This window comes from Chrysemys picta, chromosome 22 (genome assembly GCF_011386835.1).
Source record: "Chrysemys picta bellii isolate R12L10 chromosome 22, ASM1138683v2, whole genome shotgun sequence".
Taxonomy (NCBI): domain Eukaryota; kingdom Metazoa; phylum Chordata; order Testudines; family Emydidae; genus Chrysemys; species Chrysemys picta.
Genome location: NC_088812.1, coordinates 12,403,630 through 12,430,864, shown reverse-complemented (window position 1 = coordinate 12,430,864; position 27,235 = coordinate 12,403,630). Strand labels below are relative to the sequence as shown.

Here is a 27,235-nt window from a genome sequence, read left to right as displayed (position 1 = left end):
CCCTCTCTTATGGGCTGGAACACAGATTATTCTCCAGCGAGACGCCAATGCGCAGCCCAGGTTCTTCCTGTGCTCCTAAGCCACTTATCACGTGGGCAGAGTCCTCTACTTGGCCCCAAGTGATACCTGGGGATCGCAGGGCTGGACTGTGTGCTGGGGAACCCCGACTTGTCCCAGTTTGTCAGAGAAGATCTGTAGAAGATGCAAGAGCGGGGGAATTTCACACATTGCAGGTGGAGCTCAGTGAGGCAGTTACAAGCCGCCATCTGGATTCAGTCGAGTATCCTGGCACGGGTGCCTCGCCTCTGACCACTGGGATTCCACGGACACAGAGCAGGGCAGAGGGAACCAGCTCCTCTGGCAGCCAGGAAAAAACATCAAGACGCATACGCACTAATCCTTACGCACAGCAATACAAGAAGAGAAAGCACAGACATAAAAGCATCTCCTGTCGAGCCCTTGGTGTGTCACAAAGGGAAACCCCATACTAGTCTCTTAAATTTTCTTTAACCTTCCATAGTGCAAATGGTACCTTAGCCCAAGCCTCTCAATACAGACATTTTTACAGTGAACATTCAGCGTTCTCGAGTCAGACGCTTTGCCTCGCTCCTGCAATTTGGGAAGAATCAAGTCTCCTGTTGCCACTACCTCTGAGCCTCCAGAGCGCCCCACAGCTCGCGCTGCCTGTCGCCTCCTAGATGGATTGAGTGAGAGGGAGCAGTGCAGCCGGATGAGACTATCCAGTGGGGGTGGATGGATACATCAGTCAAGTCAATAAATGCTCCATGGATTCTTGTAGGAAGCCTGTTGATGGGCACCTGCTGTGGCAGCCTCTGGACCTGGAAATCAGCTGACGAAACCAATCTAACCCTTTCGTGGGAATACAAGTTCCTGCATGGTGCAGCGGCCAGTGCCTGGATCCTTGCCAGAAGAGTCCCTCGTGATGGGAGCGCATGTGCCCTCTGTAATGGTGGAGCCTCATCTGAATCGCTGGCTCAGGCCCAGGGTGAGTGAGTCACAGGTGCAGGACTGGAGCGGAAAGCGCTGAACTCTTTGATTTTTTTTTATTATTATTATTATTACTTTTTAAAATATTTTTATTTATTTATTTTTGATGTTCAAGTGCTGTGTTTGGTCATGTGATTAAAACAACAACAACAACAATGAAAAAACAACCCAACCAATGAATGGCCTTTTGGTCATGTGATTAAAAAAAAAAAAAAAACCCACCCCAACCAATGGCTTCTTTCCTGAGCCGCCATCCTTGTAAACTCTTCTCTTCATCTTCAGATACCCATTGAAAAAAACAAACACAAGCTAAGACATTACGCACAGTAACATACACCAAGTAAATAATAAAATACTCGTAGCGCTGATCTGTACAAACACACATGAAACAACATCTGCCTGCCCTCAGCCAGTCAGATTCCCCCGGACAATACACAGAACAGCCATGGGTGACGTTCCCCATTGCCAGAGTTAGGACTTTTCATCTCTGGTGTCACCTGGCTGTAAAAATTTCCCCAAATTTCTCCATGCCCCAGCCAACGGCCAGTGAGAGCTTCCATGTTTAAGAGGGAGAGACGGGGCCTGCCTGGCAGATGTGTGTATCTAGGAAGGGGTTGTGTATTTGCAGGGAGATGGACTGCAGGGTCTACTACACCGTTCTCGTTTCTAACTTCCCTGATTCAAACACCACCATCTCACTGGTGGGTTTCCCATTGACTGGGAGAACTTAAACCAGCCTGGTGAAAGCACTAGGAAATATGCTGTAAGGAACGAAGGGGGCAGAATAGATGAGACCTAAGGGTTGTTTTTCATCTCTGATGTGTAGGATTCTTTAGGCTTCATCTCTCATGGGGACGATCTAGGTGTCTTGTCAGCTACTGTAGCCACAAATAAGTTCCTGGTCATGTTCTCTCTCTCCTAGCCCACCTCCCGAGCCTGTAGTTAGCATGAAGGAGTGATCACAGCTGTAGTTAGAAGCTTGCTTGAGAGCTCCCTTGGCTGCTGTGAGCAAGACACAACTGAGCTATGCGGGGATAGCCCATTGCTCAAAGCCTTTCAAAACAGCCTTGGTGAAGCATTAGAAATGTCCTGTGGGGAACAATCCTTCCCCCATAAATCTAACTGGTCTTTTCCATCTCTGATCTCTGGGTTAACTTTTCCCCCCCTCCATGTCTGAGTGAGGCCACCAACAGGAAACTGAACTTAGTCAGAAATAGCCTCGTCATTCACGCTACCTCCCTCTGCTCCCCCGTGGCAACTGGGCACATGATGGCAAGTACATGGCCCAGTTCCATAGCTTAGGTCACCTAAGAACATCTCCATCTTAAAATTGGAGGGGATTCAAATATGTAACAATCGCCCAATCCCAGGCTGACCTGCGCCGCTTTAGAGAGGGGTTCTGGGAAAAGGTACTGAACAGATCACCTGGGCTTGGGAAGCAGTGTTCCCCAGGCATGTTGGCAAGGAGCAGTTTGCCTCCTAGACGCTGAATGCTGTCCCTTGGCGAGCCAGCCCAGCTCCAGGAGAGTGAGGGGAGCAGCTCCAGATCGCCGAAGCGTCGTTCCCAGTAACAATGCTGGAAACAGCCAGAGCCCGGGCGGTGGCGGCTAGAAAATGAACCTTCCCCGTATGAGATGAGCAAACAGGAACTGGGATTATTGCGAGGGAATAAAACCAGGGCCCTGCCAGGTTACTGTTAGAGCTGTTTCCTTGAGCATGACCACTCCTGAAATGCTGCCTTCATGGCATTGGGCGTTCCTAGAGCAGGGTCTTGTTGGAGAAGCACAGAGCCAGCAATTCCTGGCTCTGTCCCTGACTTCCCGTGTGACAGTGGGCCAGCCGCTTCCCCTTTTTACACCTCCATTTCCCCACAGGCTGCGAGGCAGGGGTGAGCCCCATTTCACAGGGGGAAACTGAGGCACAGCTGGGGAAGCAGCTCCCCAAAAGGACAACAGCAGGAAAGAAATCCAGGTGCCTTGACTCCCAGTCACCTGGGCTAACTCCTAGAGCCACGTAGGTTCTGTTCTGAATACCTTAGTACGTGCTCACTGGTGTAGTAATATCTCTTGGGTCCTTCCGATTGAGGGGTTAGATACAAAGCTGCTCCGGTTCCTTTTTGCTCAAGTCCTGCGTTTCCAGAGGGGCAGAGTGTATCTCTTGGTAAGAGGAAGAGGTGTGTTCTTAGACCCCCAAACTGGGGCTGCCCTCCATGCCTGGACTGGGAGGCATCATGCTAAGGTGTGAAGAGAATAGAAGGTCCCCAGCAGCAGATTTGACAGAGGAGCAGGGGCTGTTTCCTTGTCCCTGCTTCGGATGCCAGATGGGAAAATGATTCCCAGGCAGAATAAAGCAGCAGTGGGCTGCAGGGAGCATGAGAATTGGCCCGTCTGCTCCTGGTTCGGTCGGCTGCTGCCTCCGGGGCTCAGAAGGTTCTTTGCGGGTGTCGATTCCAGCGCTGCCTCTTCATGAGAACAGTGCTGCAGCCACCCAGGTACTGTGCGGGGCTCCCCGCCCACTCGCTGACCCTATGATCCTGTCGCCCCACTGGGTCCTTCCTCTCTCTCTGCTCCAATGTCGGAAGCTGGCAGTTGGGGCTGTGGTGATGCGCGAGGCAGACTCCTTCACAGCTGGGCTGGGGCTGTGTGGTTGTCACAGTAGAGACAGGGGACAGGGATGCCAAGGCAGATGGTGCCACTTCAGATCACAGCCACATCGGAGGGACAGGTTCTTCTTCTAACGAGACTAAGATCTGGCTCTCTGTCACTCAGGACTTCAGCATGAAAACAGGATCTCTGCGTCCTCAGAGTTCATGGCATCCTGTTGCTTTAGTGACCCCTCCTTGAAACCAGACAATATTCCGATCTCCTTTCCGACCCTGCCCTGCCCAGGCCTCCCTTGGCAGTGAACGGAAAACACTTTCTTGTCCTGCCAAGAGCGCAAACTGCAGACCTAAGTTGGCTGGTGTGTGCCAGAAAAGTTCAGCCTGCTCCCGCAGCGGGGGGCTAATGGGCAAGGCGGATGAGAGTCAGGCGGATGGAATACTGGAGGTACCTCAAAGTGGCAAAGGGCTGGTGTTTCCTTCCTTTCTCTAGCAGGAGCTCAGCCTGGTCCCTTTCGTTGCCGAGGTTAACAGCCTGGCTAGAACCAGATCATGGGCTGAATAAGTTAGTTAATCTACGTACAGTGCTTTGAAAATGTAAAGCGCTAGTCTATAAGTGCTAAGGAGTGAGGCAGCAGCCCCGGGGCGAAGGCCCTGGACTGGGAGCCATGCGATCTGCGGTCTGCGCCTGGTCCTGCCATTGGCTCTTTGTGCAACGCTGGGACGGTGACGTCCTCTCTCTGCGCCTCAGTTCTCCCTCTGTCGAGCGGGGCCATCCCCTTTGTAAAGCGCTTTGAGATCCACGGACAAAAAGCCTGAGACAAGTGCTAAGTATTGGGGGCCCACCCTGCTCCCCTGGAGTCAGGAGCTCAACTGGAGCAGAACTGATCTCTCTAGCAGTGGCAGACAGCAGGATCTATTCCCAGGGCCTCTTTCACCCCGACCCACCCCTAAGTGCTTTGTAGGGTGTATACCTAGAACCAGGGAGGCCCCAGCCACGGGGAAAGGCGGGAATACCTGGCAGCCTTTCTGCCCTAGTACCTGCACACGGTCTCTCGGGAGAGGAACGCAAGGAGGCGTTGGCTCCAGATGACCCCCAAGAGGAGCTTAGAGAGGCCCCGTTGGAATTTGGCCAGGACGCCAGACTCTTAAGATAAGTGCTAGGGGCGGGGACTCTCCGGCCTTTTCCTCCAGTGGGCCCCACTCGCACAGGGAGTGTCTCACCGACAGCTCCCTCCCCAGTCGCAGGCCCGGCCTCGCCCTGGGCCCACTACAGCTGATGCGTCCATGGCAAAGGAACGGGCGAAAGGGCTGAGGTATTTTTAGCTCCATACAGTTCCGTAGCTCGCAGCAGCTGCCGAGCCAGCGTGGGAAGTGTTGTGCTCCAGGGGTTTTAATGACCACGAGGCATCAGGGACTTGGTCTGACATCTGCAGTGGAACATCATCCAACTCCCCCGTGGTCCGCCGGCTCGGCGCCGGGGACGCTGCCCCATGACAGCTCGGAGATGGCGACCCACGGATTCTGTTTGCATCCTCCCGATGGCACAGGGGGGGTGGGGGCAGCCCCAAGCAGCAGGAGCCAATGAACTCTTAAGAAACAAGGATCCTGTTTTTGTGCAAACGTTCTTAGTAATAATCCAAACAGCGAGGGCAGAGTGGGAAGCAAATGTGGTGCATCAGCAAAATCCTCCACGGCCAGGGTTTCTGGCCAAGTTTTCCTCCTTTAGAGATCAACTCGACCCGTACGCGTCCATCCTGCCTCACACCAGGAACAAACCCCAGGCTCTGCTCAGGTCAGCGGGATGGAGCTTCCTGTTTTCCTGAATAGTGATCCACTTTTTGACCAAGAAGGTAATGCCCATGGAAGTGCCAGGCCAGCTGAACCCACAGACCGGGGAGCTTGCCCTATGCCACCCCACCAGCCAACCTTGGAGATGCGCCGTCTCCAGGAGCTCTCTGGTGCCAACACATAGGCTGGTGAATCCCGATTGCAATGATGGTTCTTCCACTAGGACTCCCTGACTCACCTCACACAGGGGCCCCCAGTCGGGGGAACCATGTCTGGTCCCTGGGCTGAATGCAAAGCGGCAACTGAGAGGCAAATCATTGGCAGGCTGATTACCTGAGCCAGCTAGCAGAGAATCTCTCCATAACCGCCCCTATTCCAGGAGCCAGTCGGGATCCACACTGACTGCACAACCGGGTTCATGTCCTCCTCGCACACCCTCCATCCAGAGCCATGAGCCTCCTACGCTACACACTGCTGCCTGCCTGGCTCCCATGGCTTCTGGAGACCGAGACCACCACAGAGATTGGGCCGAACCCGGCAAACCGCTCTCGCCAGGGCGTTGAGACAGCAGGGGGAAGCGCCTCCGCTCCATGGCCCGTTGGGGTTCATCAGGGAAGCACATGGAGCCATGTTCGTCCCTGTGACTCTCTTCACAGATCTCAGTGATGGAAAAGCCCTGAGAGATCCTGCCTAGTCCCTCCAAACATCTCAACTGGATCCCACCTGGTCCACAGCCCATACGGCCAGGGCCGGATTGTTCCCTCCCGTCTGTTCCGAATGCTTTGTCTACACAACTGCCCTTCAAGACACTTCCGCAGTCAGAGACACTGCTCCTGTTCTGGCCTCCACCTGGCTGGGAATGCAGATGGAGCTTCCAGGAGCCAGGATTCCCCATCCCTCGCGCACCTGCTTGGGGCAGATCGTCTGGCTTTCCTCTGCCTGTGCTAGTGGGCTCTCAGTCTGTTGCTAACCCAGGCAGGCTACCCCTGGAGGGCTGTGGGGTTTAGACCAGAATCTCAGACCTAATGTGGGGCAGGGGGTTATTTGGTGATTCCAAAGACAGCAAGAAAAGGGTTTATGTAAGTGCATTAAAAACCACAGCCATTCACACGGCTCTGTCCAGGTGAGGTGGGAGGCCACATGCTTTTCTAGTGCAGTAGCCAGGCGAATTGTGAATTCTCGCAAGGAGAATAATTAATAAATAAATAAGTTACTGTGGGAAGCCGTCTCCTCCCAGGCATTCTAGCACGAGTGGCATGCACGGCGCCCTGTGGGAGTGGGGCTGCAGGGGACTTACTGGACTCCTTCACCTGCTCCTGCAGTCCTCTCGCAGGCAAAAACTCCCAGGGTCCCCCCCCCATATTAGGATCAAAGCTGGGCCCAGACAGGAGCTGGAGCCTGTCATCCCTACACTGGGATCAGGGAGTTTGGGGTGTGCAGGGGATGGTGGGATGGGTGTGTGGGGTGCCAGGATGGGCGCATACAGGGTGCACAAGGCATGCTGGGATGGGAGGCTTGGGGTGTGCAGGGGTAATGGGGCGTTAAGCTGCACAGGGGTGTCAGGGATTGGGGGGAGTTTGCTCTGGAGCAGTTTGCCAAGGAACAAGGAGATCAGGGAGCCTGACCATAATCTGGGCTCCCAGCACCTGCTCTGGGCCAGGCGGTGCGGTCAGATCAGGCAGTTTAACCTGTGCTGGGCCAGCAGGATCAGACTTTCCAACATCAGCAATGCAGCCCCAGCCCTCCATGTCCCCTCCTAGCTCTCCGCAGCACGCACTGCCTGGGTCCGGGGAGCCAAGCGATCCAATCTTTGGAGCCCTGCCAGGGGAATTCTCTCTCTCAAAGGGCAGGCAGCTGAAATCCCCTCTCCCGTCCCCCCGAAACAAAACCACTGGGAAGAAAAGGCCAGTGGTCCAGGGTATCTTTCCTTTTTACCAGGCCGCTTTGTTCTTCGGTTCTTCTCTCACTCCGTACAAAATCTCCTGTGAGCTCCAACTCCATACCATTGTTTGATTTTTTGTTTTTAACTTAAACACATAGAAAGCTTCCACTGCTTGTAAACGGTTGAAGGGTCGCTGTCCTGCCGTCTCAGCGTTAACCATTTCGCTCCCAGGCCGCCCGGGGACCGGCTAGTCCTCCAAGAACCAAGGCCTGGTAAGAGACACCTCTCTGACTGAGCCGCAGCTGGTGGCTGAGGCTGGCGACCGGGTGGGGGTGAGGGGGCGGGGAATAATGCCTTTGCAGGTACCCCGGCTGCCCCCCGCTGTGGGGATGCTTGCTTATTGCACAGTGCATGGCGAAGCGCGGGAGAGTTTGGGTTTGGTTCGTTTTTCTTGGGGGGGTTCTGTCTTTCCCCCCTCCCCCGACATTCACAAAAGAATTTCAATGTTCGTTCTTTTTATATCTATAAAAAAAGGGGGGGAAGCAAAGATGACGCTTGCTGGTTGGCCGGGAGCACGGGAGCGGGGCTGGGGGAGCACCGGCTGGGTTTTAAGAGCAGCCGCATCTGTCAACCACCATGCCCGGGATCTTCCCGTAGATAATCTGCTGTTTGTCATTGAAGTAAAGCATGTTGATGGGGGACATCTTGGTGGGGGTGCAGCAGGGCCCGGCCGAGCCCCGGGGGTTGGCCTGTTGCACCAGGTGGGTGTGCGGGTACTTCTGCATGAACATGTACTCGCACTGGCCCGAGCAGTAGTTGGCTTTGTACCGCTTGGGGGCAATAATCCAGTCCCAGCCGAAGGCCTCAAAGTCAACAGTCAGCGGGTAGCGGCAGCAGCGGGACTCGGTGGAGTGCTCGTCGCAGTCCAGCCCCAGGTTGCGCCGCGAGCGCTTGTTGTTCTCCAGCACGCGGAGCTCCATGAAGGGGTGCTGGGGGGAGAAAGCAGACAGCTGAGCCTTGGCTCCGGGGCAGCTAGGGCCAGCGTTCGGGGAGGAGGGGCATGCTGCAGGGAGCCATCCCATCAGCTCCCTCTAGCTACCTGTCCACCCAGCCATCCCTAGCCTCCCTCCACCTAGCCACCCTTCTGTATCCATCATCCTTCCCTAGCTACCTGTCCACCCAGCCATCCCTAGCCTCCATCCACCTAGCCACCCTTCTGTATCCATCATCCTTCCCTAGCTACCTCTCCACCCAGTCATCCCTAGCCTCCCTCCACCTAGCCACCCTTCTGCATCCATCATCCTTCCCTAGCTACCTGTCCACCCAGCCATCCCTAGCCTCCATCCACCTAGCCACCCTTCTGTATCCATCATCCTTCCCTAGCTACCTCTCCACCCAGCCATCCCTAGCCTCCCTCCACCTAGCCACCCTTCTGTATCCATCATCCTTCCCTAGCTACCTCTCCACCCAGCCATCCCTAGCCTCCCTCCACCTAGCCACCCTTCTGTATCCATCATCCTTCCCTAGCTACCTCTCCACCCAGCCATCCCTAGCCTCCCTCCACCTAGCCACCCTTCTGTATCCATCATCCTTCCCTAGCTACCTCTCCACCCAGCCATCCCTAGCCTCCATCCACCTAGCCACCCTTCTGTATCCATCATCCTTCCCTAGCTACCTCTCCACCCAGCCATCCCTAGCCTCCATCCACCTAGCCACCCTTCTGTATCCATCATCCTTCCCTAGCTACCTCTCCACCCAGCCATCCCTAGCCTCCCTCCACCTAGCCACCCTTCCGTATCCATCATCCTTCCCTAGCTACCTCTCCACCCAGCCATCCCTAGCCTCCCTCCACCTAGCCACCCTTCCGTATCCATCATCCTTCCCTAGCTACCTCTCCACCCAGCCATCCCTAGCCTCCATCCACCTAGCCACCCTTCTGTATCCATCATCCTTCCCTAGCTGCCTCTCCACCCAGCCATCCCTAGCCTCCATCCACCTAGCCACCCTTCTGTATCCATCATCCTTCCCTAGCTACCTCTCCACCCAGCCATCCCTAGCCTCCCTCCACCTAGCCACCCTTCTGTATCCATCATCCTTCCCTAGCTACCTCTCCACCCAGCCATCCCTAGCCTCCATCCACCTAGCCACCCTTCTGTATCCATCATCCTTCCCTAGCTACCTCTCCACCCAGCCATCCCTAGCGTCCATCCACCTAGCCACCTTCTGTATCCATCATCCTTCCCTAGCTACCTCTCCACCCAGCCATCCCTAGCCTCCCTCCACCTAGCCACCCTTCTGTATCCATCATCCTTCCCTAGCTACCTCTCCACCCAGCCATCCCTAGCCTCCCTCCACTTAGCCACCCTTCTGTATCCATCATCCTTCCCTAGCTACCTCTCCACCCAGCCATCCCTAGCGTCCATCCACCTAGCCACCTTCTGTATCCATCATCCTTCCCTAGCTACCTCTCCACCCAGCCATCCCTAGCCTCCCTCCACCTAGCCACCTTCTGTATCCATCATCCTTCCCTAGCTACCTCTCCACCCAGCCATCCCTAGCCTCCCTCCACCTAGCCACCCTTCTGCATCCATCATCCTTCCCTAGCTACCTCTCCACCCAGCCATCCCTAGCGTCCATCCACCTAGCCTCCCTTCTGTATCCATCATCCTTCCCTAGCTACCTCTCCACCCAGCCATCCCTAGCCTCCATCCACCTAGCCACCCTTCTGTATCCATCATCCTTCCCTAGCTACCTGTCCACCCAGCCATCCCTAGCCTCCCGCCACCTAGCCACCCTTCTGTATCCATCATCCTTCCCTAGCTACCTCTCCACCCAGCCATCCCTAGCCTCCATCCACCTAGCCACCCTTCTGTATCCATCATCCTTCCCTAGCTACCTGTCCACCCAGCCATCCCTAGCCTCCCTCCACCTAGCCACCCTTCTGTATCCATCATCCTTCCCTAGCTACCTGTCCACCCAGCCATCCCTAGCCTCCCTCCACCTAGCCACCCTTCTGTATCCATCATCCTTCCCTAGCTACCTCTCCACCCAGCCATCCCTAGCCTCCATCCACCTAGCCACCCTTCTGTATCCATCATCCTTCCCTAGCTACCTGTCCACCCAGCCATCCCTAGCCTCCATCCACCTAGCCACCCTTCTGTATCCATCATCCTTCCCTAGCTACCTCTCCACCCAGCCATCCCTAGCCTCCATCCACCTAGCCACCTTCTGTATCCATCATCCTTCCCTAGCTACCTGTCCACCCAGCCATCCCTAGCCCCCCTCCACCTAGCCACCCTTCTGTATCCATCATCCTTCCCTAGCTACCTCTCCACCCAGCCATCCCTAGCCTCCATCCACCTAGCCACCCTTCTGTATCCATCATCCTTCCCTAGCTACCTCTCCACCCAGCCATCCCTAGCGTCCCTCCACCTAGCCACCCTTCTGTATCCATCATCCTTCCCTAGCTACCTCTCCACCCAGCCATCCCTAGCCTCCCTCCACCTAGCCACCCTTCCGTATCCATCATCCTTCCCTAGCTACCTCTCCACCCAGCCATCCCTAGCCTCCCTCCACCTAGCCACCCTTCCGTATCCATCATCCTTCCCTAGCTACCTCTCCACCCAGCCATCCCTAGCGTCCATCCACCTAGCCACCCTTCTGTATCCATCATCCTTCCCTAGCTACCTCTCCACCCAGCCATCCCTAGCCTCCCTCCACCTAGCCACCTTCTGTATCCATCATCCTTCCCTAGCTACCTCTCCACCCAGCCATCCCTAGCCTCCATCCACCTAGCCACCCTTCTGTATCCATCATCCTTCCCTAGCTACCTCTCCACCCAGCCATCCCTAGCCTCCCTCCACCTAGCCACCCTTCCGTATCCATCATCCTTCCCTAGCTACCTCTCCACCCAGCCATCCCTAGCCTCCATCCACCTAGCCACCCTTCTGTATCCATCATCCTTCCCTAGCTACCTGTCCACCCAGCCATCCCTAGCCTCCCTCCACCTAGCCACCCTTCTGTATCCATCATCCTTCCCTAGCTACCTGTCCACCCAGCCATCCCTAGCCCCCCTCCACCTAGCCACCCTTCTGTATCCATCATCCTTCCCTAGCTACCTCTCCACCCAGCCATCCCTAGCCCCCCTCCACCTAGCCACCCTTCTGTATCCATCATCCTTCCCTAGCTACCTCTCCACCCAGCCATCCCTAGCGTCCCTCCACCTAGCCACCCTTCTGTATCCATCATCCTTCCCTAGCTACCTCTCCACCCAGCCATCCCTAGCCTCCATCCACCTAGCCACCCTTCTGTATCCATCATCCTTCCCTAGCTACCTCTCCACCCAGCCATCCCTAGCCTCCATCCACCTAGCCACCCTTCTGTATCCATCATCCTTCCCTAGCTACCTCTCCACCCAGCCATCCCTAGCCTCCCTCCACCTAGCCACCCTTCTGTATCCATCATCCTTCCCTAGCTACCTCTCCACCCAGCCATCCCTAGCCTCCATCCACCTAGCCACCCTTCTGTATCCATCATCCTTCCCTAGCTACCTGTCCACCCAGCCATCCCTAGCCTCCCTCCACCTAGCCTCCCTTCTGTATCCATCATCCTTCCCTAGCTACCTCTCCACCCAGCCATCCCTAGCCTCCCTCCACCTAGCCACCCTTCTGTATCCATCATCCTTCCCTAGCTACCTCTCCACCCAGCCATCCCTAGCCTCCATCCACCTAGCCACCCTTCTGTATCCATCATCCTTCCCTAGCTACCTCTCCACCCAGCCATCCATAGCCTACATCCACCTAGCCACCCTTCTGTATCCATCATCCTTCCCTAGCTACCTGTCCACCCAGCCATCCCTAGCCTCCCTCCACCTAGCCACCCTTCTGTATCCATCATCCTTCCCTAGCTACCTCTCCACCCAGCCATCCCTAGCCCCCCTCCACCTAGCCACCCTTCCGTATCCATCATCCTTCCCTAGCTACCTCTCCACCCAGCCATCCCTAGCCTCCATCCACCTAGCCACCCTTCTGTATCCATCATCCTTCCCTAGCTACCTCTCCACCCAGCCATCCCTAGCGTCCATCCACCTAGCCACCTTCTGTATCCATCATCCTTCCCTAGCTACCTCTCCACCCAGCCATCCCTAGCCCCCCTCCACCTAGCCACCCTTCCGTATCCATCATCCTTCCCTAGCTACCTCTCCACCCAGCCATCCCTAGCCTCCATCCACCTAGCCACCCTTCTGTATCCATCATCCTTCCCTAGCTACCTCTCCACCCAGCCATCCCTAGCGTCCATCCACCTAGCCACCTTCTGTATCCATCATCCTTCCCTAGCTACCTCTCCACCCAGCCATCCCTAGCCTCCCTCCACCTAGCCACCCTTCTGTATCCATCATCCTTCCCTAGCTACCTCTCCACCCAGCCATCCCTAGCCTCCATCCACCTAGCCACCCTTCTGTATCCATCATCCTTCCCTAGCTACCTCTCCACCCAGCCATCCCTAGCCTCCCTCCACCTAGCCACCCTTCTGTATCCATCATCCTTCCCTAGCTACCTCTCCACCCAGCCATCCCTAGCCTCCCTCCACCTAGCCACCCTTCCGTATCCATCATCCTTCCCTAGCTACCTCTCCACCCAGCCATCCCTAGCCCCCCTCCACCTAGCCACCCTTCTGCATCCATCATCCTTCCCTAGCTACCTCTCCACCCAGCCATCCCTAGCCTCCATCCACCTAGCCACCCTTCTGTATCCATCATCCTTCCCTAGCTACCTCTCCACCCAGCCATCCCTAGCCTCCATCCACCTAGCCACCCTTCTGCATCCATCATCCTTCCCTAGCTACCTCTCCACCCAGCCATCCCTAGCCTCCCTCCACCTAGCCACCCTTCTGTATCCATCATCCTTCCCTAGCTACCTCTCCACCCAGCCATCCCTAGCCCCCCTCCACCTAGCCACCCTTCTGCATCCATCATCCTTCCTTAGCTACCTCTCCACCCAGCCATCCCTAGCCTCCATCCACCTAGCCACCCTTCTGTATCCATCATCCTTCCTTAGCTACCTCTCCACCCAGCCATTCCTAGCCTCCATCCACCTAGCCACCCTTCTGTATCCATCATCCTTCCCTAGCTACCTCTCCACCCAGCCATCCCTAGCCTCCCTCCACCTAGCCACCCTTCTGTATCCATCATCCTTCTCTAGCTACCTCTCCACCCAGCCATCCCTAGCGTCCATCCACCTAGCCACCCTTCCGTATCCATCATCCTTCCCTAGCTACCTGTCCACCCAGCCATCCCTAGACTCCCTCCACCTAGCCACCCTTCTGTATCCCTCATCCTTCCCTAGCTACCTCTCCACCCAGCCATCCCTAGCCTCCCTCCACCTAGCCACCCTTCTGTATCCATCATCCTTCCCTAGCTACCTCTCCACCCAGCCATCCCTAGCCTCCCTCCACCTAGCCACCCTTCTGTATCCATCATCCTTCCCTAGCTACCTCTCCACCCAGCCATCCCTAGCCTCCATCCACCTAGCCACCCTTCTGTATCCATCATCCTTCCCTAGCTACCTGTCCACCCAGCCATCCCTAGCCTCCCTCCACCTAGCCACCCTTCTGTATCCATCATCCTTCCCTAGCTACCTCTCCACCCAGCCATCCCTAGCCTCCCTCCACCTAGCCACCCTTCTGTATCCATCATCCTTCCCTAGGTACCTCTCCACCCAGCCATCCCTAGCCTCCCTCCACCTAGCCACCTTCTGTATCCATCATCCTTCCCTAGCTACCTGTCCACCCAGCCATCCCTAGCCTCCATCCACCTAGCCACCCTTCTGTATCCATCATCCTTCCCTAGCTACCTCTCCACCCAGCCATCCCTAGCCCCCCTCCACCTAGCCACCCTTCTGTATCCATCATCCTTCCCTAGCTACCTCTCCACCCAGCCATCCCTAGCCTCCCTCCACCTAGCCACCCTTCTGCATTCATCATCCTTCCCTAGCTACCTCTCCACCCAGCCATCCCTAGCCTCCATCCACCTAGCCACCCTTCTGTATCCATCATCCTTCCCTAGCTACCTCTCCACCCAGCCATCCCTAGCCTCCATCCACCTAGCCACCCTTCTGTATCCATCATCCTTCCCTAGCTACCTGTCCACCCAGCCATCCCTAGCCTCCCTCCACCTAGCCACCCTTCTGTATCCATCATCCTTCCCTAGCTACCTCTCCACCCAGCCATCCCTAGCGTCCCTCCACCTAGCCACCTTCTGTATCCATCATCCTTCCCTAGCTACCTCTCCACCCAGCCATCCCTAGCCTCCATCCACCTAGCCACCTTCTGTATCCATCATCCTTCCCTAGCTACCTCTCCACCCAGCCATCCCTAGCCCCCCTCCACCTAGCCACCCTTCTGTATCCATCATCCTTCCCTAGCTACCTCTCCACCCAGCCATCCCTAGCCTCCCTCCACCTAGCCACCCTTCTGTATCCATCATCCTTCCCTAGCTACCTCTCCACCCAGCCATCCCTAGCCTCCCTCCACCTAGCCACCCTTCTGTATCCATCATCCTTCCCTAGCTACCTCTCCACCCAGCCATCCCTAGCCTCCATCCACCTAGCCACCTTCTGTATCCATCATCCTTCCCTAGCTACCTCTCCACCCAGCCATCCCTAGCCCCCCTCCACCTAGCCACCCTTCTGTATCCATCATCCTTCCCTAGCTACCTCTCCACCCAGCCATCCCTAGCCTCCCTCCACCTAGCCACCCTTCTGTATCCATCATCCTTCCCTAGCTACCTCTCCACCCAGCCATCCCTAGCCTCCCTCCACCTAGCCACCCTTCTGTATCCATCATCCTTCCCTAGCTACCTCTCCACCCAGCCATCCCTAGCCTCCATCCACCTAGCCACCCTTCTGTATCCATCATCCTTCCCTAGCTACCTCTCCACCCAGCCATCCCTAGCCTCCATCCACCTAGCCACCCTTCTGTATCTATCATCCTTCCCTAGCTACCTCTCCACCCAGCCATCCCTAGCCTCCATCCACCTAGCCACCCTTCTGTATCCATCATCCTTCCCTAGCTACCTCTCCACCCAGCCATCCCTAGCCTCCCTCCACCTAGCCACCCTTCTGTATCCATCATCCTTCCCTAGCTACCTGTCCACCCAGCCATCCCTAGCCTCCCTCCACCTAGCCACCCTTCTGTATCCATCATCCTTCCCTAGCTACCTCTCCACCCAGCCATCCCTAGCCTCCCTCCACCTAGCCACCCTTCTGTATCCATCATCCTTCCCTAGCTACCTCTCCACCCAGCCATCCCTAGCCCCCCTCCACCTAGCCACCCTTCTGTATCCATCATCCTTCCCTAGCTACCTGTCCACCCAGCCATCCCTAGCCTCCCTCCACCTAGCCACCCTTCTGTATCCATCATCCTTCCCTAGCTACCTGTCCACCCAGCCATCCCTAGCCTCCCTCCACCTAGCCACCCTTCTGTATCCATCATCCTTCCCTAGCTACCTCTCCACCCAGCCATCCCTAGCCTCCCTCCACCTAGCCACCCTTCTGTATCCATCATCCTTCCCTAGCTACCTCTCCACCCAGCCAGCCATCTCTAGCGAATCCATTGATTTCATCTACTAATCCAGCCTCCTCTGCCCTCTGCCGGCCCCTGATGCGGGGGGGGGGGGGGGCGGGGGAGAAGTTCACCCTGTAGCTGGGTGCCGGGCAATGCAGGCCGTGCTCTGGGCTGAGCTCTGCGTCACTAGGCTGAGTGGGTCCCTCCCTCCTCCCCAGTGTTCATCCTGACCCTGCCTTGGGGTCCAGCGTGATTTGAACCCGGGGAGCCATAAATCCTGCCAGCAGGACAGCTAGAAGACTAGGAAAGGGGGCTGACCCATGGGCTACGACTGGCCCAAGGACTCAGAGACAGGACGGGCTTGGGCAGGAGCCAGCCATCTCCTCACTGGGGGCACAGACAGATGGTGGCAGATGACAGAACAAGGAGCAATGGTCTCAAGTTGCAGTGGGGAAGGTCTAGGTTGGATATTACGAAACACTATGTCACAAGGAGGGTGGTGAAGCACTGGAATGGGTTACCTAGGGAGGTGGTGGGATCTCCTTCCTTAGAGGTGTTTAAGGCCCGGCTTGACAAAGCCCTGGCTGGGATGGTTTAGTTGTGGTTGGTCCTGCTTTGAGCAGGGGTTGGACTAGATACCCCCTGAGGTCCCTTCCCACCCTGATCGTCTATGACTCTATCGTCTGAGGTGACATGATGCATCTCCCGCGGGAAGGTGGCCGTGGGTCTGGGCAGAAGGCGACAACCCCTCTCCCTTCTGGCCAGGAACAGGCCGAGACTGAGGCTGGCGGGTGAAACTGATGGGAAGACCATCGATGGACCTGCAGCACAGTGGCCTCCATTCCATGCCTGCTGCTGGGGAGCTCGACGGCGAGGAAAGAGGCTCTGGGGCGGCTGGGAATCAGAAGGGGACAGGCCACCCCCTCCACATCAGCCTGGCTCCCCAGGGCTCAGAAATCCCCCTTCACGGGGAGAGCATGGTGAACCCAGAGGGGAACGGGTGTGTGCCTTCCTAGAGCCATCGGGCTTCAGCCATTCAGCGCCGCCAGTGCCCCTCACTCCCGACCCGCAGCCCCTGCTAGCCCAGACCTGGGCTCCCCCCAGCTCTGCCAGTGCCCCTCACTCCCGACCTGCAGCCCCTGCTAGCCCAGCCCTGGGCTCCCCCCTTCCCCGGCTCTGCCGGTGCCCCTCACTCCCGACCCGCAGCCCCTGCTAGCCCAGACCTGGGCTCCCCCCAGCGCTGCCAGTGCCCCTCACTCCCGACCCGCAGCCCCTGCTAGCCCAGCCCTGGGCTCCCCCCAGCACTGCCAGTGCCCCTCACTCCTGACCTGCAGTCCCCATTGCCATCCGGTGCCAGTATTCTGGGTCTCTCCTCAGCAGAGTTCACCCATTATATGAAAATGGAGCAGAATTTTGTGCTGTGTTACAATCTGTGCTGAAGAGAGCCCAAGGGTGGGGTGCACTGTGGTCAGCACTGACTTTGAAAGGAGAGCGCCCCCTACTGAGCCCCCCGCCCCGCCCCCTGCAGCACGGCACCCCCTATTGAGCCCCCTGCAGCACAGCCCCCCTACTGAGCCCCCCGCCCTGCCCCCTGCAACATGGCCCCCCCTACTGAGCCCCCCGCCCCACCCCCTGCAGCATGGCGCCCCCTACTGAGCCCCCTGCAGCACAGTGCCCCCCTACTGAGCCCCCCGCCCCGCCCCCTGCAGCACGGCACCCCCTATTGACCCCCCTGCAGCACAGCCCCCCTACTGAGCCCCCCGCCCCGCCCCCTGCAGCACAGCCCCCCTACTGAGCCCCCCGCCCCGCCCCCTGCAGCAAAGCCCCCCCAGTGAGCCCCCCACCCCCTGCAGCACAGACCCCCCCTACTGAGCCCCCTGCAGCACAGCACCCCCCTACTGAGCCCCCCACCCTGCCCCCTGCAGCACGGCCCCCCCTCGCCCTGCACTGGGACATTGGGCTCAGCGCTGACCCAGTCCCCCATACCAAGGCAGGCAGGGCCCTGCGAGGGGGCTGGGGCCCGGTTCCCACCCCTGCGTGTTTACCTACCAGCCCTTCTGCTCCGGGCCCGAGGGAGGTGACGGCCAGGTCGTTGCCGTTCGGGTCGAAGGCGTTGATCTCGATGCCCCAGTTGTTCTGCGGCTGCTTGAACCAGTTCTGCAGCACGTGCTTGAAGTCGATGCTCTGCCAGTGGCCGAGGCGGGAGTGCAGGTCGATCTTGAGGGAGCGGATGCGGATGTGGCGGCTGCCCTCCTCGGTGATGGGCTTGAGGCGCAGGATCTGCAAGTAGACGGTGGAGGTGTGCTGCACGGGCCGCAGGTACACCCACAGCTGGGCCTTCACCACCTTGGTGAACATGATCTTGGGGCTGAAGTTGAAGTAGCAGCAGTGGGGGTTCCCCTCTATCTGCACCACCGGGTCCGCTGCGGGGGGGGTGGGGGGAAAGCACACGTGAGCGGAGCTGCCTCCCGGCTCTGGACACCTGCTGCCCAGCCCCCAGGACCCACAGCCAGGCCCTCGCTGAATGGGAACGCCTCCCAGAGCCTTAGGAGGTGAAGGTCGGGTCATAGGTCACTAGGCCATTTCCCCTCTAGCTGCACTACGGTCTTGCCGCCGGCCTCTGACCCCAATGCCGTGATCTTATACAGGCAGGGATCGGGCTTGAGGGGCAGTGGCCGAGCGGGGGGGATCCAACGCTGGTAGTGGGCGGGGAGGGGGAGTTGCCAAGGCACTGAAGAGCTGTGGGTAGCGGGGGCTGGATGCCCGGGCTGACGTAGCGGGGCAGGGCTATGGGTCAGGATTGAGGAGCACATGGCGAGCCGGGACCAGCCCATGGTGCATTTCTTCCAAGCTGCCTGTCACTGATCTGCTTTCCCCCTATGTCAGAAAAGCAGCCCCAGAGCAGCCCTGAGCCCCCCTCAGCCCCAGAGCAGCCCTGAGCCCCCCTCAGCCCCAGAGCAGACCCTGAGCCCCCCTCAGCCCCAGAACAGACCCTGAGCCCCCCTCAGCCCTAGAGCAGACCCTGAGCCCCCCTCAGCCCTAGAGCAGCCCTGAGCCCCCCTCAGCCCCCCCAAGGCACAGCCAGGGAACTGACGGCCTCTCTGTCAGGCATCTCGGGGAGTCTCAGCTGCACCCCCACAGAACTGGACAAACCCCCAACCCAGTGACTCACTGGGTCATCCCTGGATTCCAACACTCAGCACCGAGTCCGCAGGGGCGTGGAACCCAGGAGTCCTGTCACCAAAACACCTGCACCAAAATCTAATAACCCCCGGCCCCGATCTAGCTTCCTCCACCTGAGACAGCCTGGAGCATCCCACCAGGCCCTGAAATGCTGCCACCTCTGGGGTGGAGCAGGCCAGCTGTGTAACAGGTCCAGCAAAGCTACACAAGGAGTTAGGATGGTGAGGGAAGAGCCTGCATCCAGCTGTCACTCCAGGAGAAATGGAGAGGGGCAGCAGAACAAAAGTGCCAGGGCTGAGCCCTGCGAAAACTGTTGGACTCTGTAAAGACCATGGCCAATCCCTGGAGCCTCACTTGCCAAATATCACCACCAGCAGCACAGCGCCCCCTAGTGCCACGCTGGGGCATCGGGGCCAGCCCTGCCTGCCAGGGGAGAGCGCCCCCTGCTGAGCCCCCCACCCTGCAGCACAGCGCCCCCTAGTGCCACGCTGGGGCATCGGGGCCAGCCCTGCCTGCCAGGGGAGAGCGCCCCCTGCTGAGCCCCCCACCCTGCAGCACAGCGCCCCCTAGTGCCACGCTGGGGCATCGGGGCCAGCCCTGCCTGCCAGGGGAGAGCGTCCCCTGCTGAGCCCCCCACCCTGCAGCACAGCGCCCCCTAGTGCCACGCTGGGACAATGGGGCCAGCCCTGCCTGCCAGGGGAGAGCACCCCCTGCTGAGCCCCCCACCCTGCTGCACAGCGCTCCCTAGTGCCACGCTGGGACAATGGGGCCAGCCCTGCCTGCCAGGGGAGAGCGCCCCCTGCTGAGCCCCCCACCCTGCTGCACAGCGCCCCCTAGTGCCACGCTGGGGCATCGGGGCCAGCCCTGCCTGCCAGGGGAGAGCGCCCCCTGCTGAGCCCCCCTGTTGCGGATTGTGGGGGAGTTAGGGCCCTGCACCCCTCTTCCCGAGATTCACTGCGACTCTTAGCCAGCCAGTAAAGCAGAAGGTTTATTTAAGGACAGGAACACAGTCTCAAGCAGAGCGTGTAGGTACGACCAGACCCCCCTCAATTAGGTCCCTCTGGGAGGTTCAGGGAGCTTAGACCCCAGCTTGGGGTTCCCTGCGTTGCACCACCCAGCCCAAACTGAAACTAAACTCCCAGCCCCTCCCGCTGCTCCTCTCCTTTGTTCAGTCTCCCGGGCAGAAGGTGTTAATTCTCCCCACCCCCGTTCCTGGCTCAGGTTACAGCTCAGGTAGCTCCCTTCAAGGGAAGTCCCACATCCCCACTGCAACCCCCCTGCAACATTCCCAGGTCAAATCTGCCCTGCTCCCTGCTCCGTCACATCTCTCCCCCCTTCGAGACTGAGCTGAGCGGGGTCACTCTGACCAGTGACCTGGGGAAGTTCAGGGCTCCCTCTCCGGGACAATGCGTCCGCTATCAGGTTGTCACGTCCCTTCACATGGACCACGTCCATGTCATAATCCTGCAGGAGCAGGCTCCATCTCAGGAGCTTGGCGTTGGCTCCTTTCATCTGGTGCAGCCAGGTCAGGGAAGAGTGGTCGGTGTGCACGGTGAAGTGACGCCCAAAGAGATATGGCTCTAGTTTCTTGAGGGCCCACACCATGGCCAGGCATTCCTTCTCGATGGCCGCGTAGTTCTGCTCCCGGGGTAGTAACTTCTTGCTCAGGTACACGATGGGGTGTCTCTCCCCCTTTTCATCCTCCTGCATTAACACCGCCCCCAGTCCTGTGTCTGAGGCGTCGGTGAACACCATAAAGGGCTTGTCAAAGTCTGGGTTTGCCAGAACTGGGCCACTGACCAGAGCCTCCTTCAGCGCCCGGAGAGCCTCCTGGCACTCCTCGGTCCAGACCACTTTGTCTGGCTTCCCCTTCTTGCACAGCTCAGTGATGGGGGCGGCTATGGCGCTAAAGTGGGGCACGAACCTCCGATAGTACCCTGCCATCCCAATAAAGGCTTGGACCTGCTTTTTGGTTTGAGGAGCGGGCCAGTCTCTGATCACCTCCACTTTGGCTGGTTCCGGCTTTAGGCAGCCGCTTCCCACCCGGTGGCCTAGGTAGGATACCTCAGCCATCCCCACCTTGCACTTCTCCGGTTTTACGGTCAGCCCAGCCTTCTGGAGTCGGTCCAGCACTTGTCTAACCTGGGATATGTGGTCCTCCCAGGTCTGGCTAAAGACACAGATGTCATCGATATACGCCACGGCAAAACTCTCCATCCCCCTCAGTAGCTGATCCACCAGGCGCTGGAAGGTGGCCGGCGCTCCCTTGAGGCCGAAGGGCAGGGTCAGGAACTCATAGAGCCCCAGAGGGGTGACAAAGGCCGATTTCAGCCTGGCATCTGCATCCAGCGGCACTTGCCAATAGCCCTTTGTAAGATCCATGGTGGTAAGGTACCGAGCACCTCCCAGCTTGTCTAGGAGCTCGTCCGGCCTGGGCATGGGGTAGGCATCGGCTACAGTGATGGCATTGAGCTTCCGATAGTCCACACAGAACCGGATCGACCCGTCCTTTTTGGGGACCAGCACCACCGGCGAGGCCCAAGGGCTGGAAGACGGCTGGATCACCCCCAAAGCCAGCATGTCATTGACCTCTCTTTCCAGGTCCTGAGCAGTTTTCCCTGTGGCTCGGAAGGGGGAGCATTTTATAGGCGGGTGCGATCCTGTCTGCACCCGGTGGACAGTCAGATTAGTGCGTCCAGGCTGGTTGGAAAACAGCTGCTGGTACAGATGCAGCACCCCTCCGATCTCAGCTCGCTGGGCAGGGGTTAGCCGATCAGAGAGGGGAATTGCTTCCAGGGGGAAGCCAACTCTTGTCCCAGGGAATAGATCTACTAAAGGGTCATCTCCCTGCCCCTCCCACTGTCCACACACGGCCAACACCATATTCCCCCTGTCATAATATGGCTTCATCATATTCACATGGTACACCCGGTGGTGGTGTGCCCGGTTCGACAGCTCCACCACATAGTTTACCTCGTTTAGTTGCTTGACAACCTTGAAGGGCCCTTCCCAGGCGGCCTGGAGTTTGTTTTTCCTCACGGGGATGAGGACCATCACCTGATCCCCAGTGGCGAAGGCGCGGGCCCGTGCTGTGCGGTCATACCAGACCTTCTGCTTCCTCTGGGCTCTGGCCAGATTCTCCCTGGCCAGGCCCATGAGCTCGGCAAGTCGTTCCCGGAAGGTCAGGACATACTCCACCACCGACTCTCCGTCAGGAGTGGCCTTCCCCTCCCATTCGTCTCTCATCAGGTCGAGGGGCCCCCTTACCCGCCTTCCATATAGCAGTTCGAAAGGCGAAAACCCGGTAGACTCCTGGGGTACCTCCCTGTACGCAAACAGCAGGTGAGGTAAGTACTTGTCCCAGTCCTGCGGGTGCTGATTCATAAATGTTTTCAGCATCATTTTTAGCGTCCCATTGAACCTCTCCACCAGCCCGTTGGATTGGGGGTGATATGCTGAGGCCCAGTTGTGCCGGACCCCACATCTCTCCCACAAGCACCGGAGCAGGGCCGACATGAAGTTGGACCCTTGGTCCGTCAAGACTTCCTTGGGGAACCCCACTCGGCTGAAAATGGTCAGCAGCGCATCCGCCACAGTGTCTGCTTCAATGGACGATAAGGGCACTGCCTCGGGGTAGCGGGTGGCGAAATCTACCACCACCAGGATGTATTTCTTCCCAGACCGGGTCGTCTTGCTGAGAGGTCCCACTATGTCCATGGCCACCTTCTGGAAAGGCTCCTCTATGATGGGCAAAGGTCTCAATGCTGCCTTCCCCTTGTCCCGGGCCTTCCCCACCCTCTGGCAGGGGTCACAGGATCGGCAGTACTGCCGGACGTTGGTGAAGACCCCGGGCCAGTAAAAGTTCTGTAGCAGCCTCTGCCTGGTGCGCCGGATCCCCTGGTGCCCTGCGAGAGGGGTGTCATAGGCCAGGTACAGTAGCTTGTGGCGAAACTTCTGGGGAACCACCAGCTGCCTCCTGATCCCCCACGACTCCACTTCCCCCGGGGGAGCCCACTCTCGGTACAGGAACCCCTTCTCCCACAGGAACCTCTCCTTGCATCCTCTCCTCATGGTCTGTCCCACACTGAGGTCAGCCAGGCCCCTTAGCTTCCGCAGGGAGGGGTCCTTCTGCAACTCGGCCTGGAACTCGGCGGCTGAGGAAGGGATGGGGACCTGCTCCCTCTCGTCGGCTGGGTCGGAAGCCCCAGCCACCCCGCGGCCTGTCCTTGGGTGTTCCCTCCCCACCCGGGAAGGGTTCGGTGCCTCCGGTGGGACATCCTTCCCAAGGTCAGGGCGTAGTGCCCCTCGCCGGCTCTGGCTACGGGTCACGACTAAGGCGGTCTGGGGGCTGCTTGGCCAGTCCTCTAGGTCCCCCCCCATCAACACCTCAGTGGGCAAATGGTGGTGCACTCCCACGTCCTTGGGGCCCTCCTTGGCCCCCCATTTCAGGTGTACCCTCGCTACGGGAACCTTGAATGGGGTCCCGCCCACCCCGGTCAGGGTCAGGAAGGTGTTGGGCACCACCCGATCTGGGGCCACCACCTCGGGCCGGGCCAGTGTCACCTCTGCGCCCGTGTCCCAGTATCCATAAACTTTCTTCCCATCCACCTCCAGGGGAACAAGGCACTCGCTCCGCAGGGACAGCCCCGCGCCAACCCTGTAAACGGAGAACTTTGAATCCGGAGCATCTGGCCCCCCAGAGAAGCTGGCCGGGGGCCCTTCTCTCTCTTGAGCAGTTGATAAGCTGCCAGCCCCTCTTGCGTGGGAAGCCTGCCCCTCGTCCGTCTGGGCCTCTACCAAGTTAACCCGGTGCGGGTTCGGTCTGCTCAGTCTGTCCTTGAGCTTGGGGCACTGGGCCCGAACGTGGCCTCTTCGGCCGCAGTAATAGCAGCTCAGGTCCCGTGGGTCCCCTCGAGCCGGTCGGTTGTCCCTGATGCTGGGCCTTCCCCGTGGGAGGGGATTCCCCATATTCCCCCTTTGGGAGGTCCCAGGGTGACTCTCTCTCTGCATCGCGGCGGGCCTGTTCCTTTGGGGCTCCTCCCTGCCACCCCCTGACCGGCTCTTTACAAACTCATCAGCCAGCTGCCCGGCGTGTCGCGGGTTCTCTGGCTTTCTGTCCACCAACCACAGCCTCAGGTCGGATGGGCACCGCTCATACAGTTGCTCCAGTACCAGCAGTTTAATCAGGTCCTCCTTCGTCTGGGCCCCACCAGCCCACTTGCTGGCGTATCTTTCCATGCGGACGGCTAGTTGCAAATATGAGATCTCAGGGGTTTTATCTTGACCCCGGAACCTTTCCCGGTACATCTCAGGAGTCAGCCCAAACTCTCGTAGCAGGGCCTTTTTGAATAGTTCGTAGTCCCCTTTCTCTGCCTCTCCCAGTTGGCGGTACAATGCCACGGATTTGGGGTCCAGTAAGGGGGTAAGGACCCGGAGTCTGTCCGCGGGATCCACCCGGTGCAGCTCGCAGGCCGTCTCAAAGGCCTCCAGGAAGTCATCCATGTCCTCCCCCTCCTTGTATGGGGCCATGATGCACTTATCAAAGCTCCGTGCAGTCCTGGGTCCCCCCTCACTCACCGCAGCCGGGGGTTCGCTGCCCTTCAATCTCGCCAGTTCCAGGTCATGCTGACGCTGTCTCTCTTCATGCTGACGCTGTCTCTCATTCTCCTCCCGTTCATGCTGTCTCTGTCTCTCTTCACGCTGATGCTGTCTCTCTTTCTCCTCCCGTTCACGCTGATGCTGTCTCTCTTTCTCCTCCCGTTCATGCTGTCTCTGTCGTTCACGATCCTCCAGCTCTCTCAGTTTTAGCTCTTTCTCCCATTCCAGCCAATTCCGCTCCCCGGATGCCGAACGTCGCCGGGAGGATCCTCTGCTGGCCGGCGAGCTTCGCCGGGGGGACCCCCTGCTGGCCGGGGGGGTCACAGCGCCTTCGGTATTTGCTGGGCTCCTCCCCACCCTTCCCCTAGGCATAGGAAGGAGGGGTCTCGGGAAGCCCTCAGCAGCGGGCTGACCACTCCCAGCTGGGACAGACACTGGTGCCTGCGCTGCATTTGCCAGGCTGCTTCCCTGAGACACAGGGATCAGTTCATTCGCACGATCTTCCGCCTCCAGCTGGGCAATGAGCTGTTCTTTGGTGAGCCTCCCAATGCGCAGCCGCCTCTGCTTGCACAGCTCCACCAGGTCGCTCTTAAGCCGCTTGGCATACATCTTCCTGCTGGCCACTCACCGGCCTGTGTGCTCACAGCTCCCCACAGTTCCCAGGGGGACCCCTAGTGTGCCAGCCCTTCTCGAGGTCGCCACCTCTCTGCCAGGGTCGAGCTGCAGACTCCTCCGCCCCTGGGACCACTCGCTGCGATCCCCCCGGGGGACCCTGTTACTGCAAAAGTCCTTCTCGCTGGTCACACACTCCCAGGGGTAATAACCGTCTCTCTCTCACTCTTCAGCACGCCTGGTCCCCGTCAATCCCCCTTCGTTTTACTGCTCCCCAGTCACTTACTGCAGGAAGCGCCGTCCACGGGGTGCAGTAGATCCCGCCGCTGCCACCAGTTGTTGCGGATTGTGGGGGAGTTAGGGCCCTGCACCCCTCTTCCCGAGATTCACTGCGACTCTTAGCCAGCCAGTAAAGCAGAAGGTTTATTTAAGGACAGGAACACAGTCTCAAGCAGAGCGTGTAGGTACGACCAGACCCCCCTCAATTAGGTCCCTCTGGGAGGTTCAGGGAGCTTAGACCCCAGCTTGGGGTTCCCTGCGTTGCACCACCCAGCCCAAACTGAAACTAAACCAAAACTCCTCCTGCTGCTCCTCTCCTTTGTTCAGTCTCCCGGGCAGAAGGTGTTAATTCTCCCCACCCCCGTTCCTGGCTCAGCTTACAGCTCAGGTAGCTCCCTTCAAGGGAAGTCCCACATCCCCACTGCAACCCCCCTGCAACATTCCCAGGTCAAATCTGCCCTGCTCCCTGCTCCGTCACACCCCCACCCTGCAGCACAGCGCCCCCTAGTGCCACGCTGGGACATCGGGGCCAGCCCTGCCTGCCAGGGGAGAGCGCCCCCTGCTGAGCCCCCCACCCTGCTGCACAGCGCTCCCTAGTGCCACGCTGGGACAATGGGGCCAGCCCTGCCTGCCAGGGGAGAGCGCCCCCTGCTGAGCCCCCCACCCTGCAGCACAGCGCCCCCTAGTGCCACGCTGGGACAATGGGGCCAGCCCTGCCTGCCAGGGGAGAGCACCCCCTGCTGAGCCCCCCACCCTGCAGCACAGCGCCCCCTAGTGCCACGCTGGGACAATGGGGCTAGCCCTGCCTGCCAGGGGAGAGCGCCCCCTGCTGAGCTCTCCTGCCCATCTGCAGGAATGGGGTTATTTTTCAAATCTATATTGATTTTCAGGTTTCTACTCCCTGAGTGACCCAGGAAGGGGCAGGGGGCAGGCCGCAGGAGCGTGTGAGGGGTGTATTTGGTTCAGTCAAGTGGCCTTTGTGTAAGGACAGTGGGGTGCCAGCAGGGGAGCATGCTGCCTCCTTTGTGTGGGTGCTGTTTGCCCACTTATAATGGGACTGGCAGGGGCGCTGAGTCCTAAGGAACTCATGCCACCGGTGACGTGAACCAGGCTGTCTGGCTCTGGGTGAACTCCCTGAACTCAGCCCTGCCCCAAAGCTGGGAGCCAGGGCGGCTGCGCTCACCACGTCTCCCATCACTTGTTTGTGTCCGAGGGCAAGTGTGCACCTTCCCTGGAGATTGGTGGGGCCGGGGGATGGGGAAGGCTGCCAGGAACATGCTGGCATCTGCCAAGGGAAACATTTATCCAGGCCGAACCGGCACAGCCAGACAGCGCGGGGAGCGGCAAACACACGTCTGGGCCTCGGAATCCCAGGAACTCGGCGATTCTGCAGCACTTGGCTGCCCGCAGGGCAGAACAATGCGCCCAGGGAGAAGGCAGGCCCCTCCCCGTGCCACCAGGCTGTGCGGGAGCAGTGTCAAGGCTGGGAGCCCCCCGAAGCTAGGGCCGTGCTGCCCTCTGTGCCAGGAGGAATTGAGGCCTGCTGAGGAGGGGCGGTGCTGCACGAGGTGTAAAACCCAGGGCCTGCCCCTGACTGCACACAGCTCAGGGCTACAGGTTCTCCCGAGGAGACCAGCTCTGTCCCTCGCGGATCTCAGCGCGAGAGCCACGTGCAAAGAATCGCTGGCCCCTTCTCTTCTTGGCAGCCCTTAGCTGGGGCA

At 58.9% G+C, this 27,235-nt stretch overlaps 2 protein-coding genes across 2 annotated transcripts in view; both read right to left on the bottom strand.

The window, feature by feature from the left end:
• Positions 1-1,447: 1,447 nt before the first annotated feature.
• The window catches only part of GDF11 (growth differentiation factor 11), a 39,355-nt gene continuing 13,567 nt past the window's right edge, over positions 1,448-27,235 (bottom strand). The window contains exons 2-3 of the mRNA XM_065575877.1: positions 17,892-18,265; positions 1,448-8,269 (exon numbers count right to left, since the gene is read on the bottom strand). Of these exons, the coding sequence (XP_065431949.1) occupies positions 7,889-8,269; positions 17,892-18,265 (755 nt within the window). The 3' untranslated portion in view covers positions 1,448-7,888. The remainder of the gene's footprint in view (positions 8,270-17,891; positions 18,266-27,235) is intronic.
• Positions 20,001-25,995, bottom strand: LOC135977054 (uncharacterized). Its single transcript, XM_065575855.1, has one exon. The coding sequence runs from the start codon at positions 25,230-25,232 to the stop codon at positions 20,319-20,321; it is 4,914 nt and encodes a 1,637-aa protein (XP_065431927.1). The 5' UTR covers positions 25,233-25,995; the 3' UTR covers positions 20,001-20,318.